Source organism: Mytilus trossulus, chromosome 7, assembly GCF_036588685.1.
Source record: "Mytilus trossulus isolate FHL-02 chromosome 7, PNRI_Mtr1.1.1.hap1, whole genome shotgun sequence".
Classification (NCBI taxonomy): Eukaryota; Metazoa; Mollusca; class Bivalvia; order Mytilida; family Mytilidae; genus Mytilus; species Mytilus trossulus.
In genome coordinates, this window is record NC_086379.1 from 49,407,241 (window position 1) to 49,425,963 (window position 18,723).

At 32.1% G+C, this 18,723-nt stretch overlaps 1 protein-coding gene across 1 annotated transcript; it reads left to right on the forward strand.

The window, feature by feature from the left end:
• Positions 1 to 563: 563 nt before the first annotated feature.
• LOC134725217 (uncharacterized) lies at positions 564 to 18,118 on the forward strand. The gene is made up of 5 exons (XM_063588863.1): positions 564 to 644; positions 6,581 to 6,724; positions 8,226 to 8,573; positions 16,438 to 16,513; positions 17,416 to 18,118. Exons 1-5 carry the CDS (start codon positions 584 to 586, stop codon positions 18,011 to 18,013), a joined length of 1,227 nt encoding a protein of 408 aa, XP_063444933.1. The 5' UTR covers positions 564 to 583; the 3' UTR covers positions 18,014 to 18,118.
• The last annotated feature ends 605 nt before the right edge of the window (positions 18,119 to 18,723 follow it).

Consider the following 18,723-nt stretch of genomic DNA (forward strand, 5'->3'; position numbering starts at 1 on the left):
CATCACCTGTTTAAGTAATTGTACCTCCTTGTCCTTTTAAATATTTTGATTCGAACATTTCTGATGAAGGTTAATCAAGAAAGGCAATATTTCATACATACTACATAAATGTACAATTTTATGCTGATGCATGTTCTTTTGTAACAAGTTTTACATATTGCATGCATTATATATTTTTTTAACTGATAGATAATTCTTATTATTAAGGCTTTGTTATATTTATTTTCATCATAGTTGAGCGACTTTTAATAATTAAATATGATAGTCCTATGTTTATCATGTTTTGTTTTTGAATAAATGACTGAACAAACTTAATATGAGTTCAATTATATAACTTTAAACTTATATAAAACATGAATAAGTCTTTTCCATATTATATAATATAAAAATAAATATCCAGAAATGATGAGTTCACCCAATCATTAATTTCAATTGTAGCATGTTTACATGTAAGTACTATACTATATAGTGTAATACACACACGGAAAACATCAATGGAAGTATACTTATACTGACCTAAATGTTTACTTCCTTATTTATAATAAATTTATAGTAACAAATGATAAAACGACCCCGAAACGTTATGATGATGTTAACATTGGAGCTGCTCATACTTGTATTGATCAATGTAAATACAATATTGGGTAAGTACTTTTTGATATGTTTTGTACCAAAACAATCAGGTTTTTCAGTGTTTTGTGGTAATCACGGCAATGTTATATCTATGCATAGCAGCTAAATGTCGTCATTCACCTGAAAAGTTTACCAAACCTATAAACCGAATTATGTGCAAGAAATATATTAAGATACTGTTGTATATATGTTCTTTGCCTCGGAAATAAATTCAGTTGCCTTAAGGATGTACACCTCTGAGGAGTCAAAAATTTCTAAAATTAAACTGTTTTTCTTAACCTGATTTTTTGGTTTATGAGACTATAACAAAATAATTGGTGGTGCACTTCTTTTTTTGCTACGGCCCTTTGAAAATGCCCAATTTTGATGAGTTTTACATTTTTCATCGATTTTTACCTATTTTCGGGCTACATGTATTATCATGAAAAAAATCACAGTTCCACAATTAAACTTTTTTTATACTTTCTATAAAGATGAAGTGGACCAGTCTGAATAAAATTACTTTCAAAAACTATTGGTTGGTGCTAATATAAACAAGTTTTATCATATTTTGACGCTTTTTTGTGTAAAATTTACCATGCTGTCAATTTTGTATTTTTTCTGAGTTTTTCTGAGTTTTAACATGGTTAAGAACAAAATGCATATTATTTCAACTTTTGTATTATAAATGATTGAAAAAATACATTTCTAAGAAATTCGAACAGACCAAAATAATATGGGATGTACATGAATCTTTTTTGCATCCCTAACCCATTTTCTTAAAATTTTGGCTAAAAATACTGACTAGATTGGTCGATAAATTTAAAAACTCGATTACTCAAAAACCTTTTATTGTAAATATACAATTTTTTCACATAGTTATGGTTGATACTAATATTATTAAAATTCATTGATATTTTCCACTTTTATTACATGTTTTGGAAATAATTCAAGGACGAGATTTCAACGAGACTGAACGAAATTGAAAAGTCAGAAGAATACATCCTTAAAACCAGTCGTTAGCTAGAAACGGTTTAAATATTTCTTTTATGATTTATGGCGGCATTCATGATACTATACAACTAACGGGAAGGACTTTTGTTGATTTCCATATCATAAAGACAGTTATACGAAGGTCTCCCTATGAGTACTTTTTAAATTGATGTTAATCTCATTCATTCTACTCAGTTTCTTCTATTAAATCTTCGTACTTCGGGCTACATGTAGAATTTCTTTCAAACTGCATGTTACTGTACATAATTTGTATTCTATGCTGTCCAAATTGAACTGAAGCGACTGCTGATAGCGAAATGTCATTTTTTATGTTTAAAACAAGTCAACGTTTTGTTCTATATCACAGCTTATTTTTCCCTTTAACGAAAAGTGTTCATACAATTGGTATCCAGTTGAACTTATTTGCTTTATTATATAAATGTTTTAAACATGAAAAAGATGAAGTTAGAAAATCTACTTCCTCAACTTATTCAGACTTCAAAATTCATGCATATATGTGACCAGCCATGAGATTTTCAGGCTTATGGAGGTATTAAAACCAAAATGAGTTTTTTGCATTTTTATGAAGTACACATAGATACAAAACACCAAGAAAGAGTTTTTGGTCGAATTATCAAAATTAAAAGAATTATGGTCATTTTTGTGAGATGCACTATTTAAAAAATAGTACCACTTTGCAATATTTCTAAGGCTTATCTAATTTAGTTCTCCTTGCAAGTTGACATATCGTTGTGCGTTTGTTTTTTTTTTAGTCTTTAAAATTATCAAAATGTAACTAAAGTGAACTAAATTTATTGATAAGTGAATTTGAGTTAAATTAAGCAACCATTCGGTTTCCATAGCAACCATGGATCTACTTTTCAAATAAAATCACTCAAATTTTTTTTTCTGCTTTTTAATTAGAATTAAAATTCGTATGTCACTCAAAATATGTGAAGATAGATACTGACACAGAGATTGCAAAACTAGTCATTTTGAGCATCTCAATACTTGTATTTCTGTGTATGGAACGAAAGAAATGGGTCATGTCAAAAATTACAATACACCGGTTTTGTCATTGTCGTTTACTACACAATCACCCGGTTTCGTCTATACAATGAATATATCACCCGTTTTTTTATAATTTTTTGAAAACCAACAATTTATGAAAAGCAACGATAACACGGATGTGAACATTGTCAATATATTTTTATTGTAAAGTAAACTTGGCATGTTTAAATTTATTTTAAACGGGCACTTTTGAACGTAGGTAATAGTAAAACACATTTTCCTAATGAAAGGCGTATCCGGTCATTGATCTTCAAACTAATTTTAAATGGAATATAAATACTCAATAGCAAACACTGATATCTAATTATTTTATAACATTGGGATATTTTTTTATATAGGTTTTGAGATACATCGCAATATATATGTTGCTTCCCCTTTTTTTCACAAAAAAACCCTCAATAACGCTTAATAAACAAAATTTAAAACATCAACAAAAAGTAGGCAAAAGTTAAGATTTATATTACTAGGAAGTGTGTAAAGTTTGATGCAATAATGATAAATCATTTTTGAGATATGAGATATAAAAAAACACACCTCTGTTTTACTTACTTAGTCCTGTAACTCAAAAAGTTTTAATTTGATTTTCACTAAATGGTTTCCAGATCGTTTGACCATTACAAGCAATAACTTTCTTAAGTTTCATGAAAACTGGATATTAAAGCTGTTCTCAAGTTACAGTGCGACATGTTTACGCTGGACAGAAGGATAGACGGATAGATAGACGGACGAACGAACGAACAGATTGACTGATACATGGAGGAACGGACGGATGGAAGAAAGGACAGACGGACGGACGGAGGTATACAGTCATACGTCCTGTTAAAATTGTGACGGGCTTGTAAAAACGCAGTGAAATGAAAAAAAAACCTCTTAATTAAAGGTCAATCAGTTTTATAACGATATTGGCCAAGTCGATTTATTTGTATATTTTGACTTCCTAAGTCATGTTTAATTTTATATGTTTGAAAATAATAGATCGAAATTGATAAAAAGAACTTCAAATTCGTAATTTAAGGGTCCATGCAATAACTCCTTTAAAAACTTATGTGAGAATTTTATAGTAAATGGACAAATGGTAGAGCTCAACATTTTGAAGATAATCATTTGGCCCTTTTCAACTTTTCTATGTCACCGGCTGTTTTTAAATAATTGACATCATGCACTTGCATGCCCCCCCCCCCCCCCCCCCCCCCACCTTTTTATTTCTTAGCCATGACGGCCATCTTGGTTGACAAGCGGGGTCACAGTAAACTTTTTAAAACTAGATACCCTAATTATAATTAAAAAAAAAGACATGATTTTAGATAAGGTTTGTTAAATGCAGCCTAGTAAGTTTAGAGGTGAAAATGTATGTAAAAAATTGTATTGAAAGATAATGAACGACGGTCGACCGGTGCCAAGCGATAAAAAAAACTTTTCCTGTTGGGCCAAGTGAGCTAAAAACAACCAAGAGTTCCAAACAAAATTACACCGTTCTTGAATTAAAAAAAAATGTGTAACAACTGAAGATTTCTAATTTCCCGAACGAGAAAACTTGGATATAGCAAACATCTTCACTGGCGTTTTTTTTGTTCTTCAATAAAACGAGGTCAATAGGAAAAAAATCGTTAGATCTGTGTTTCATGCTTGTATATGCTGCTTTGAATTCGAATCACTTAGTCTCGCTTGTTAAAAAAATATCAATGAGAATGTTTATAATTATAAACATAATCAAACTCGCTGACCTATTTCTTTCGTTCCATACTCAGAAATACAAGTATCAAAATGCTCAAAATTACAAGTTTTGTAATCTTCATGTCAATATCTATCTTCCCGTACCTTTCTTTCCGTACAATGTGAACAATTTAACGAGAAATTAAACAATTTCGAGGCAAGGTTCACTCAATTCGTCATTTTGACGTGCATTTTTATTTATTCCTCCGTTAAATAATATTAAAACGGTTGTAGAAAATATTGCATATCACAATAGAAATTCAAAATATTTGTATATGTATATATATTCTTTGATATCATTAAAAAAATAAGAAAATAAGGAAAAACATATCTTTCTTCTGTCTATTGATGTTCCGTCATTGTGCCGGATGTTAGATACCATCGAGTCCGAACAAATTTGGCGGTGTGGTTAGACACAGTGCACTTGTAAATTCATTTTCATCTTCAAAGTATGTACATGTGTACAAAATATATTTTGTCTTCTTTGTTTATATTTTCGTTTGTTGTCTAAAAATAGTTTAACCTGAGTAGTCCCCCTTGATGAGAACCTGGAGCTCAAAACTAATACGCGACAGACAATTAATTTACGCATTTTATAGTCCTTCGCTACTATTTTATTTTTACGATTTATCTGCAATGATACTATAATTTATAGATAACAACAAAAGCCAGTGGCGGATCTAGAAATTTTCATAAGTGGGGGCCCACTGACTGACCCAAGAGGGGGCCCGCTCCAGTCACGCTTCAGTGATTCCTTATATAAGCAACCAAGTTTTTTTCCCAAAAAGGGGGGGGGGGGGGGGGGGGAGGGTGGACCTAAATTCGCCTCTGAAAGCCCTTTCAATGATAAAGAACAAAGTTGTAAACATCAAAGCTACAAGTTGCGTAAATCATTCATGTCGCTAATCTATACACGGGAATTATAAATTCTATTTTATCCCGCATGATTAAATATTGTTCGTTAAAAATATACTGTTTACATATTCGAAATTATATTCAAGTTCTTAAAGAAACAAACTATTTTAGATAGGTTTATCAGTTAATAAATTGAACATTCAATAACAGGTGCTCCGATTACGTTACGTAACTTTACATCAACGTTTTCGCATTGTGACGTTTACCTCCATAAGCCTGGAAATGTCATGGCGGGTCACATATAGCTACATGTATATGTAATAGGTAAATCGTTCATGCACCTGATAACATGTATATTAGATTTTAATGATAATCTTAATAAAAGGAAAAAGAAGGACACTTATCGTCATACAATATCATAATAATGCATGCGCTGGATATTCGTATTCATTTGTTTATATATATATCTATCACAAATTGCAATCATACAATGTAAAAGCTAAAACGAATAAATGACAACTGTCATACTCCTGAATTTGTGCAGGCGTGCATGCATTCTCCTATGTAGAAAACGGTGAGTTTTACCTGGTTTTGAAGGTAGGTAAACCTCTTACTTGTATGACAGTCGCATACAATTCCATTATATTGACAACGATGTGTGAACAAAACAAACAGACATACTAGATTCAAATATGAAAATTAGGGGTACAGCAGTCAATGTTGTGTTATACTCCTTATGACTCAAAACAAACAAATATGTAACAAAGAAACACAGAAAGGCATGCAAACAAAGCACGTAACAAAAATGAAAGACAAGAAGTTAAGAAAAAACGTACCATAACACGAAATCATAACGACGGGATGTATAAACTGGAAAAATATTCTCTGCTTGCTAACTATTAACTTACTGCTGTAAGAGTTTGTCTTTTTGCATTGAAATCTTTTAATGATATTTAGATTTTTGAGTTTTTCTTTGCAAAATAACCGAATAAGGTTAATGAATCTTTAAAGTTTAGAGATTTCACAAATGTTTGAAAACTATTGTACAGAAACACTACATTATATAATATATCTGAGGTAGATGGTGTCACGTTATATGATTTCATACAGACATTTGATTAGACCTTTGTAATTGTGACTGATATTGCTCATGTGACGGCGTACATATTAGAAGTTTGGTAAAGCCTTTTGATCAATCACTTGTAACAATATCCTATCAATTGTATTTCAATGTAATCTGCTGAATTAGAAGTATATATGTATATTGAACATAAAAATGTACCACATGTATAACTATTTATTGTTTTGAAGTTTAAAAAATATATATCTTTCACAGGAATTGTTAATAGTAGTTGTACTTTCGAAAGTGGCCAGTGCGGTTGGTCGGTCAACGGTTTGGATAGATACAAGTGGAAACGTACACGCGGAATTAGTCGTCATTCATCTACAGGACCAGACAAAGATCACACAACTGCATCTGGTAAAGTTGCAATGTAAAACATATACATGTACTAAAAGAAAAACAAAAAGTTACAAATAAACAAAAACCTGCAAAGAAGCACTAAACTGGAATTACATGTAAACTCAACACCTTTGAATTATAATGGTTAATATATTTTGCCTTGAATAACCTAAACTATACATATTTAAATTTATTTCTACCAAAAAATATGAATTTCTTTAAAGCATCATGCCTTACGTTTGCTTGAATAGTGTTTGTTCAATTTTTAAGGGAGAATATTTTTTAGTTTTGTTTACATTAGCATTTATTAATTATTTGTTTCCATCTTCGCATATTCCTTAGAGAATTTAGTTTATACAACTCTCACTATGTATTTTGCATAACATGATACCTAACACGGTTCATGCATGTAAAGAAAAGATGAGCTCTATCTGTTTTGAAAGTTTGTGTATGGCTAGACTTTAAGGGGGGAAACTACTATTATTTTAATGTGAATGTACCTCTGGTATCTTTTGCCCTTCTTTTATAAATATTCTATCACAATTGTTTTCATTAGACTAATACACTTTTTATAACTTATACAAATTTATACATTGTACAACTATAAGCATTGTGGTTATACTAGATTTCGTGCCTTCTAACGAATCAAATACCGTCTATGCATGAAAGAGGGGCGAAAAATATCAGAAGGTTAGTCAAACTCATAGATCAAAAGTAAACTGACTCCGTAATTACTAAAATATAAAAAGAAAAACAGACAGACCTTACCAAAAAACAGGGGGTGATCAAAGGTGCTCTGGAACGTTAAGCATTATTTAGAATCGGAATGTAATAAAAAGTAAAATGTCAAAATTAAAATTTGTTCCTAGTGTCTTTTTGTTGGGATGTACAAGTACCTGGCTACGTCTACTTGATGTTTTGTCAATCTGATGAGTTCATGCTTTTTCAACCGATTTTTATAGTTCGTTCTTATGTTGTACTATAATTATACTAATGTCATAGTTTAGGGGAGGGTTTGGATTATGTATGTATGTGCCTATCCTAAGTCAGGATCCTGTAATTCAGTGGTTGTTGTTAGTTTATGTGTAACATATTTGTTTTTGTTCATTTGTTTTATACAATTAATACCGCTAGTTTTCTCGTTTGAATTGTTTTACATTTTCATTTCGAGGTATTTTATAACTGACTATACGGTATGAGATTTGCTCATTATTGAAGGCCGTACAATGACCTATAGTTGGATAGTTGGTAATTTCAGTGTAATTTTGGTTTCTTTTGGAAAGTTGTCTCATCTTCAATCATACCATGTTTTTTTTTTTTTATATATAAGACATGTTATTAATTGGAGCAATCTTAGATATTCGGTCGGAATACACTTCTTATATGTAACAGTTATACCGAGAAGGGCCCTTTATTTGCATCCCTTGAATTTTCTAAATATTTTTATACTTAATATTGATTCATATTTGTCAATCTTGGTATCTTTTTTCGCCTTTATACGCAAACCAATTTATTTTAGAAAATGGTTACTACTTTTACACTAAATCTCAAAGTCCAACGAAAGAAAACGATGTGACTGATCTGCAGTCTGGTTTGATAAATCAGTGTCCAAAGCAGATTTTGACATTTTGGTATCATATGTATGGGGAACACATCAACACTTTGAAAGTATTTCAAGTCAAAAATACACGTTTAATTGAATTGTGGAAGAAGTTGGGTACCCAGGGGAACACATGGCATTTCCAGTCGCTGTCGTTGGATGATATCGGACCATATCAAATTATGTTTAGAGCGACACGTGGTAATGGATACACAAGTGGAATTGCTGTTGACGATATCTTTGTTAACAACACAAATTGCAAGAAAGGTAAACAACTAACTCTTCTTTTCACTAAAATAACCAGTGGAACATTTGTTGATACACTTCTTTTAATCATGTAGTCAAGAAGCTTAGCTGCACAGGTTACATTGTTTACATTTAGCATGGTTGGGTTTCTTGTTATTGCACACAGAAATGTGAAACATAAATGATATTTTTCTAATTTTCAGTGAGATTAAAATCTAATGGTCATGAATTAAACCACAGTTCCCTGTTTTATATGAATTTTATAAGACTTTGTATACGATCCTTTGAGAGGTTTGTGTGGGTTACTTCAAGGAAACAGCAACCCAACCATGAAATACATTATTCTAATGCAATATTTTTAAAACAATCAATTTCATTGGTCAATATCTATTTCAGGCTTATGTAAATTTCACGTTTTAATAGGTCGCAACCGCATAACAAATTCATACGCGTCGCACTTGTTTTGTTTTGCTTAACAATGGCTGACCGAAATACCGCTACTTTTGACAACAATGACCCGAATGACGAGAATAACTCACAGAATGAACTATTTTTGTTAATGCCTTCAGTGTTGCCAAACTTTAATTTAGAAACAAGTTTATTAGAAGGGTTAGAAGAGGACCAAACGACAGATACGGCAGAAAACCCACCAGTCAACACAACAGCAGACGACGCCGACAGATTGCAATTGTCAACGGAGAATTGCACAGCTGATCAGTCTACTAGAATGAATTCAAATCCCATGGAAGTGGACTTGGTTGCAGCTGATGTTTCTCGTAGGTGTCAAACAAATTCAAGCAGAATAAAACCTACACAGCTTTCTCCATAACACCTTATCTCTTCTGTTATGCCCCCCCCCCCCTTTTTCTTTTTTTGTTACTCCTCTTAAAAGTCTTTAAAAATCTATGTTTTTAATAAGTGGAATAAACCTTTCAATGCAAGTCAAAATAAATATATAAATATATATAAACTTGCAAATTTTCAAATAAAACCACTTCATTTTAATTCAACATAACATTGGGCTGCGAAAAAAAGGAGTGAGACACAAAAAATACTATTTTTAAACCTGAAATCCACCTTCCATATAAGAGATACATGTAATTGTATTGTATTTAAAGCTTGGCCTTCGTAAAATTGGGTGATACCGTATTGTATTGGAGGATTTGCGGGTAGGTAAACCGGGTTTTTTCCTGTTGCAAATTGAGTTTACCTGGCGACGCGGAGAGGAGACAGGTAAACAGATATGTGCACCCCAAGTTTACCCCGCTAGTCCCTAAATACAATACAGTTATCTCCATTCTGGTGCAATTGTCTCTAAACTTTTACAAGGCTTAAAATACAATACAGTTATCTCTATTTTAATGCAGCATATTAAAACAAATACCATTTAACAAATATTTTGGGGTAAAATGACATAAATGAAAAAGTCCAGGGAAACTGTTGCATTGTCTTTCGCAACTTAACAATGTGACGTTATATGTATACTCATGATGCCAAACATAAATTAAAACTAGACATATTTATACCCTTTGAATGCTTAAGAATGCCTGAATGGCTTCAATGTTGACAAAAAGAACATTTTGAGGCTAAAATTGTGACTTTCAATGTTTATCTTGTGAGAAATGAAATACATTGTATCAAAAGAATGTTAGAAATCAAAATATTTGCTTTCTATTAAGCATGATTAGTTTACATTTGTAGTAACGAACTGATAGAAAGTGGAATTTACCCATTCAAAGTATTTGTCAACTTCCAAAGAAAATTATTGTTACAAAAAATCGCCTTAAAAAATAAAAAATTAAAAAGCTTTGTTACAACGTACTGTTGCAAATAAGATAAAGCATGCATGCACATGTATCTTTGTTTATCTGTTGCAGTGGACCCCTTGATTGACCCTGAGAGTGATGTTGACTTGATAGAAGCTGTCAACATACTAGAATCACAGAAAGAAAACAATGCTGTTCTTCAAAGCCGCTTTGCGGAACTAGATGATGAGGAAATGGAGTTGATTTTAGATGATGCCAACAGCAAAGGAACCACAAAAATGAAATTCATTGTAATGATAAATACCACTAGAGATTATAAATTATACACAAAAGTTCTTTTTCTGCCATTGACCTATTGTTGTATATATATATAGTCAATATGTAACCATGGCAACAGGCAATATCTTTGAATACTCTTATTTAGATTGATTTGACGCATGTATCAACATGTACGTCATCATTAATGTAGATATTGTATCACACAATTGTAAATCAGCTAGCTGCTATTATGGAGCAAGCACACATTCTGTAAATCATACAGTTAACTACATGTACATTGTACATGTATAGGAGGAAGTTTATATCCAAAGTAGGAAAGCTTTTTCTGCACATTCAGTCTCCATTTTAATAACTCTCATTTACCAATAAAGCTCACTATATTCTGATCATTCATCCACCATTATTATTTGCACAATTGAAATCTTCACACTATTTTTCATTTTCATCTTTGAAAGGCGTGGTCATGAAAACCAATGTAAATTTTCAGAAAAAAACACTTTTGCAATTTAAAAAGATATTAGCTGTTTATGCTATATTCTTAACTCGGTCAAAATATCACCATCTCCTTGCTTTTCCTGTTCTTTCAATCACAAAAGGTGATCTTGAGAAACTACAAAATTCAAATATGTTGTGTCTTGAAAACCAAAGATGTCTACAACGCAAAGTTTGGTTTGACATGAATAATGCTAAGTTTTAGAAGGCACAGTTGTGAAAACCATCTTGAATTTTTAAAGAACACTTTTCAATTTAAAAGATAGTTGCGTATATTCTATATCTAGAGGCCGAAATATCATCATCTCCTTGCTTTCACTGTTCACATGATTATGTTGTGGTTCAACATTTACTCTTTCTGCAAATAAGGCATGCAGAACCAAAATTCTCTCAGTAGCAGTGCCCAGCACTGTGTGGCCAGACCTATATGATCGTCACTTGTTACTGAAATTGAAAAAAAATATCACATATTAATACTGTATCATATATATATAACTACTTTATATGCAAGACGAGAACAATTATTGCTGTACAATATTAAGTTAAAACAAATTAGGCGATACTGTATGGTATTTTACTGTGGCAAATTCAGTTTTCTTGGCGACACGTGGCAGAGCTAGGTAAACAGATAAATTGTGACAGTAAAATCAAGTTTTACGAAGGCCAAGCTTAAAATAAAATACAGTTTTACTCCATTATAATGCAGCATATTAAAATAAATACCATTTAACTTATATATTGACGTAAAATGTGATGAATGAGAAAGTCTGCGAAACTATTGCATTGTCTTTAGCATAAACTTGTATACTCACGATGTCAAACATAAACTCTAGACATATTTATTGCCAACTACTCAAATGGCGACAGTAAAACCAGCGGTTTACTGTTGCGAATTCTCAAATACAATATATGGTTTTAATATGCAACATAACAATAAATGTACGTCAAGCTAAAAATACATTTAGCATGTTAAAGTAACTCCACTCGAATCACATAAAAAAGGCCATAATTTTTCCAGATCTTAAAGTTACATAAAAGCTGTAATTCTTTACCAGTCCTTCAATTACATTAGAATAATAAACAGCTTAAAGGAACCTTTTTATCTCTATTTTTTAGAATGGCTTGCTGACAGAAACAAAGATGTCAACTCTGAAAACTTCAGCACAGAAATGCTCAACACTTCTTTTCGTGAATTTTACACTCAAGTCAGGTCAACTGATGGGAACTTCTACTCAAAAAGTACTTTTGTTGGAATCCGTGCTTCCATAAGCCGCCATTTAAGAAGACCTCCCTATAACCGTCCAGAATCTCTTATGGAAGATAAATCGCTTTATACCTCAAACCAAATGTTTACTGCAATGTTAAAGAAGTTGCAGCGGGAAGGACTTGACAGAACAAAACACCACTCTTCAATCGCAGAAGGTGATCTTGAAAAATTGAGAAATTCACATGTGTTGTCTCTTGAAAACCCAAGAAGTCTACAACGCCAAGTTTGGTTTGACATTATGCTAAGCTTTGGGAGGCGTGGTCGGGAAAACCAACGTAAATTTGTCGACAACATTTTTGCAATTCAAAGAGATAGTCGCGGTGTAGAATATGTTGAATTTCAAATGTCAGAAACAACTACAAATAATAAAAGGGATCAAACAGACGATGACTTTGAAAGAAATCCACGTATGTATGCAACAGGCAATGACAACTGTCCTCTTAAAGCATTTCAGAAATACATGAGTAAAAGGTGTACAAGCAGTACTCATTTCTTCCAGCAACCGCGGGCAAAAGTTAACAAGGATGATAATACATGGTATACATCACGGCCTGTTGGAGAAAAAATGCTGCATGACATGATGAAACAAATATCTACAGAAGCCAAACTCAGTAAAATGTACACTAACCACTGTGTTCGAGCAACCACAGTAACTGTCTTGTCTCATGCTGGAGTTTCCAACAGGGAGATCATGAAGATTTCAGGGCACAAGTGTGAGAGCAGTCTCGACTCGTACAATGCCGACTCTTCTGAAGCCCAAAAAAGAAAATACTCGGGAATCCTGCAAGGGAAATCACATAATGACCAAACTGCCACCTCTCACGCTGTCGCATTATCTCAAAACCATGCTAATGTCTTACCTGCACCTCTTCAAGCGCCACCTTGTCTTCCGTCTGTACCGTACATGAACATGTTGCAGAACGTGTGCCTCAACAACACCAACATCAACACCAGAATGTCGGTTCCTACATACAGCAAACAGTTTGAAATAAACCATTCCTCCGTTCAGATCTTCAATTACCATGTACCACAGCAATGATCATTGTCGACCCAATATGATTGACTTCTTCGTGGATTTATACGGAGTTTAGAAGTGCTGCACATCCAAAACATCCGTGGTTGCCGCCATCTTACTTGTTATTAATTTTGTTCAAGTTTGAATCGTGAACTTTATTTACTATTCTATAAACAGTATTTCATTGAGAAAAATAAAATATTTGATATATCTTTACCAGCAAATTATTTATTTAAAAATATGGTGTGGTCTGAAAATATTTTGGAAACCTTCTTCGAACTATATTTTGGCGGAGGGTTATTATTATGACGCTTCGAAAACATATTGAAGTCACATGACATCTATAAATAATTCCAATATTAACTATTTTTAAAGACGATTTCACTAGAATGGAGATAACCGTATTGTATTTGAGCATTTGCGGGGGTAAACCGGGGTTTTACTGTCGCAAATATCCGTTTACCTGTCTCCGCTCCGCGTCGCCAGGTAAACTCAATTTGCGACAGTAAAACCCCCGGTTTACCCCCGCAAATCCTCAAATACAATACGGTTATCTCCTAATTTCACTGGCGGAATTTCAGTAAAACAAACTATGATATTGTAGCGTAGATGTTTCGCAAATACAATTTAAAATAAAAATATTAAGCCAACATTTAAGATATGTTATTCGAGCTGTCTCCTTTAAAAATCACTTGAATCATACACAAACCTCGTACATGCTGTAAGAACAAAATTCTTAGTTACAGCGCTTATGTTTTTGGTTTTCCCAGATTTTAAATTAAGTACATGTAACTATTTAATAACTGTGCTGCAGTACACACGTAAACACATGATATTTCACCAGACGTGGTGCATTTAGGAGTCCAATAAAGAAAAAAAAACAATTAAAATTAACAATAACATTCAATGAATTCTAAAAAATAAAGTGCAAACACAGCCGATATTTGTACTTAAACATCAAGCAACTGTGTTGATTTTAAGAAATGAATTTGCAATTTCCTTTTTTGAGATGAGAATAACAAATCTATTAATGTAAGTTAACTGGTTAAATAAAAAATGTTTGTTTTTGAAAAAAAAATAATAATATTACATCATTTAATTCATATCAAGTCATTAAGTTTCTAATTGTTCAAAGAATTAAATTGTAAATTGTATCGTTTTGATTGGGAAAGAAGTCAATTTGTGTAATACCAGAATCGGAAAAATGGAATGTTGTTATATTTCTAATGAATGTTTTAATGGAAAATACTTCCCAGAAAGAGGACTGCACAAGGTCCATACACAATTTTATAAGAATTCGGATAAATTGAAAAAAATGGTGTATTGTGTGTCACAACAATTTTTAACGTCCAATTGTATCAAGTATTTATTAAATTAAAAAAAGTATTGTCAAAATGATGGTTTCCAAAGGAAAATGATTAATAGCTTACTCGATGTATATATAAACGTACGCATATGCCTGTTTTTTTCATATGTTTTGAAATGATAGCGTACACAATGAATCATACTCAAGAGTGGAATCCCCTTAATTGTATTTAAAGTTGAAAATAAGGAAATGAACTTTAAATATTATCTAAACTATTCATGACCATTTCAAGTATAATGCTTTTTTACGATAACAATACAATTATGAATGGTATTAGAAGTTGCTAAACAGTGAAACTTGTTATTTGACATTAACGCAATGTTGTTTTGTTGTGTGCAGTGTATAAGTATAATAATGTGCCGCCCTCATCTCGGTTATCCAACTGTTTTAAACCTCCATACATAATTAATTGGTTTCTACATACAGTGTAAGTAATTTATTAACCTCAAATATTTCTTTTGTTCATGTAATGATTTCATTGTTTGAATCAATAGATAAAGTTTGTTCATGTTAATCAATTTGTTTTTCGTTATTATTGTTTTTTCCATTATTCAATCCGTCAGTGTTCTCGTTTTTAAATTGTTAACAGTTGCCATTTTTTGGCAATTTATAGCTAACTATGCAGCATGTCTTAATCATGGTTGAAGGCCGTTCACTACCAAATAGTTGTTAACTTATACTTCAATGAATCTCTGTTGGAGAGAAGTATCTTTGACAATCATACCACGTCTGTTTTATTTTTACATGTATATATGATCCTTACATAACCTTATGTGTTGCTTTCACAATGAGTTGTGCTATAATTTTTTTTATATTTGAAATAATATAAAAACGGTCGATTTCTGTCATGCTTTTTAAATCCATTCATCTGCGCAGAAATCTACTCTCTTTTCCGGTCTTGTTTGCATGACACTTGGAATAAAGTATATATTTATCAGTATAGTAAAATATAGTATTGGAACTCAAGATCAATTCATTTTTAATAATTGTTTTATATGAAAAAAACTATACCTGATGAAAGTGTTTCTTTGTTTACATTTTTAACTGTGAGAGATTCCTGAGATTTTGAAATATTCTTACATGAAAACTTAAACTCTATAGACATTTGACTACTGTGGCGGAATTGTGTAATTCTCAAATGTAGTGTTCGATACAATAAAAGCAACATGCTTTAAGCCATATATTTTATGTTCATTCCTGTCCTGTATTTCGGGGCCTTTATAGCTGACTATGCGGTATGGGCTTTGCTCATTGTTGAAGGCCGTGTGCTGACATATAGTTGTTATTTTGTGTGTCAGTTTGGTCTTATAGGTAAAGACTGCTTCATGTTTACCACATTGTATGTCTGACTTGTTAATATCAGATTATCTGTTATTAGATATAAACTTAAGTTACACTCATAGTTCGCAGGAAGTCTGACAACACATCTGCAAAAAAAAAAAAAACAATTGACGAAACGGCTACCATTTATCCCACAGTTTAGGTTGTCATGCAGTTAGTGAAAAGTTTACAAAAACGTAGCTTAATTATATCATATGATTGTATTTAAAAGCATACACAATTATTAAAATAATTATTATACATACAATGATTGAAATCCTGAATGTGTCCTTCAATGATAACTAATTTTGAAATATAAGTATTTCCCTTTAGCCACTCACCGATTTATTTTAATTCATGTTATTTCTATTATTTTGCAGATTTAGTTGTAGGCTTGGTTATAGGAGGTTTATTACTAGTCTGTGTTATTACTGTGATTGTTGTTCTCATTAAAAGGTATGTTACCTAAATTTATACTCTTAAAGTTTTAAATATTCCTACGAATTTTTATTAAACAGCTAGCTAATGATGTTCAAAACAAAAACAAAATTGGCGAACCATGCATGCACAATAATCCGATATATTTCTTTTTACGGTTTGCCCAGTTCTTTATTTAAACGTACTTGTTTAAACCTGCACATTTGAGACTATCATTAAAGTGAGAGGGTTCGCGCTATAGAACCAGGTTTAATCCAACATTGTCTACACTTGAAAATGCCTGTACCAAGTCAGGAATATGACAGTTCTTCTCCATTCGTTTTTGTTGCGTTTTGTTATTTGATTTTGCCATGTGAATATGGATTTCCCGTATTGATTTTCCTCTAAGTTCAGTATTCTTGTGATTTCACTTTTTGATCAATAAAATTTAATTAGTCTTTTATAGAATGAATATTTTAAGTGAAATTAAAAAAGAGGTTTACTCATGAAGATGGCATAGTGTTGCAACATTACAAACAATGACCTTTAAAAGGGTAGCCATAAGAACTAAAGCAATGTTCTTTTTATGCATAAAATTGAGAATGAAAGTGGGGAATGTGTCAAAGAGACAACAACCCGACCAAATAAAAAACAACAGCAGAAGGTCACCGACAGGTCTTCAATGTAGCGAGAAATTCCCGCACCCGGAGGCGTCCTTCAGCTGGCCCCTAAACAAATATAAACTAGTTCAGTGATAATGAAATTAAGATAATCCAAGACTAACAAAGGCCAGAGGCTCCTGACTTGGGACAGGCGCAAAAATGCGGCGGGGTTAATGTTTATTTGGTTGATAAATTATACTCGCATAAATTATCTTTTAGATATTTGTTTTTTGAGTCAGAATACAAAAATACTTAATATCTGTTTAATGTATATTAAAGGCAATCACTCAAATCTAGAAGAACAAGAGAAACAATCAATAATCATTCCGGAGGCTATGACTATATTGAAAGTCACGATTTAGCATTTCCTTTAACCGCTAATCATTCCAGGCATATGCCAAATGATGGCAAAAATACTAATACTGAATATGCAGTGCGTCGGAATACAACTTTATCAGGCAATCCAACTCTAAGTGACCATAAATATTCAATCGTGGATCAAACACCTGAAACACTATTAAGTGAGAGAAGAGACGAAGGAAAAGGAACTACAGACAGTTATATGGTATTAGATCCGTCTGCCACAGGTTTCAATAGAATACAATTGCCTAACACTTATGAGTTTGCAACGCCTGATATTGATGCAGAAAACAACATTGGCGACGAAGATCAATACGCTTTATCTGAGGAAGGAGCCTACGATCATTCGGGAAATAATCGTCACAAAGAATCAGAGGTTAACATTTACAACCATTCAGTTGATACTATTTACGACTCTGGAAGTCACAAAAGAAAAGAAGAAGGAAGGGAAGACACATATGATCATTTCTTTGGACAAAAAACTGAAGATGATTATGATATATCAACAACGACATGAACCCAAGAAATAGACATGATAATACATTTATTTGTCGATATTTTGTATGTGGTTCGTAAGTTTTGTTTTCATTTTCAAAAGAAGTATATATGTATATAGTTACACAGCAGGTGACACTTTGTTAATAGATATTGAGTACTAGTTGAAGACATTAAAACATTTTTTCAAAGTTAAATGTCTTCAGATTTGTAAAAAAAAAAGAGTTTTTTTTGCAATATGTTAGGTACGATGAATGTGTTCTTTGGCCATCACATCAATGTATCGTGAAATGTTTGTAAATTAAGGTCTTATGCATTTATAACTTTACAAGAGACAGAAAAATACCATGAAAATAGATTTTTGGTTGGCACTTAGGCCAATTATTTTTATCATTAATAGCAACAACAAAACTGTGCCGCATTATTTTGTTTTGTTCTGCATTGGAATAAAAAAGAGAGTTCAATAGGTTGTTCTTTTATTTTAATTTTAATACGGCGAAATCAACAAAAAAAGGCATCAGTAGTCTATCGGTGTTCAAAAGGCAGAATTTGGTTGAAGAATACAAATCTGGGTTACAAACTCAAACATAAGGAAACACACCAACTATTTCGGGAAAACAAAAGGACCAACAGGAACTGAAGTGCAATACAAACAAACGTCAACATACATACACACAAATTATTAGTATTTGATAATCACCGCCATATTCCTTATTTCTTACTGGATATTTT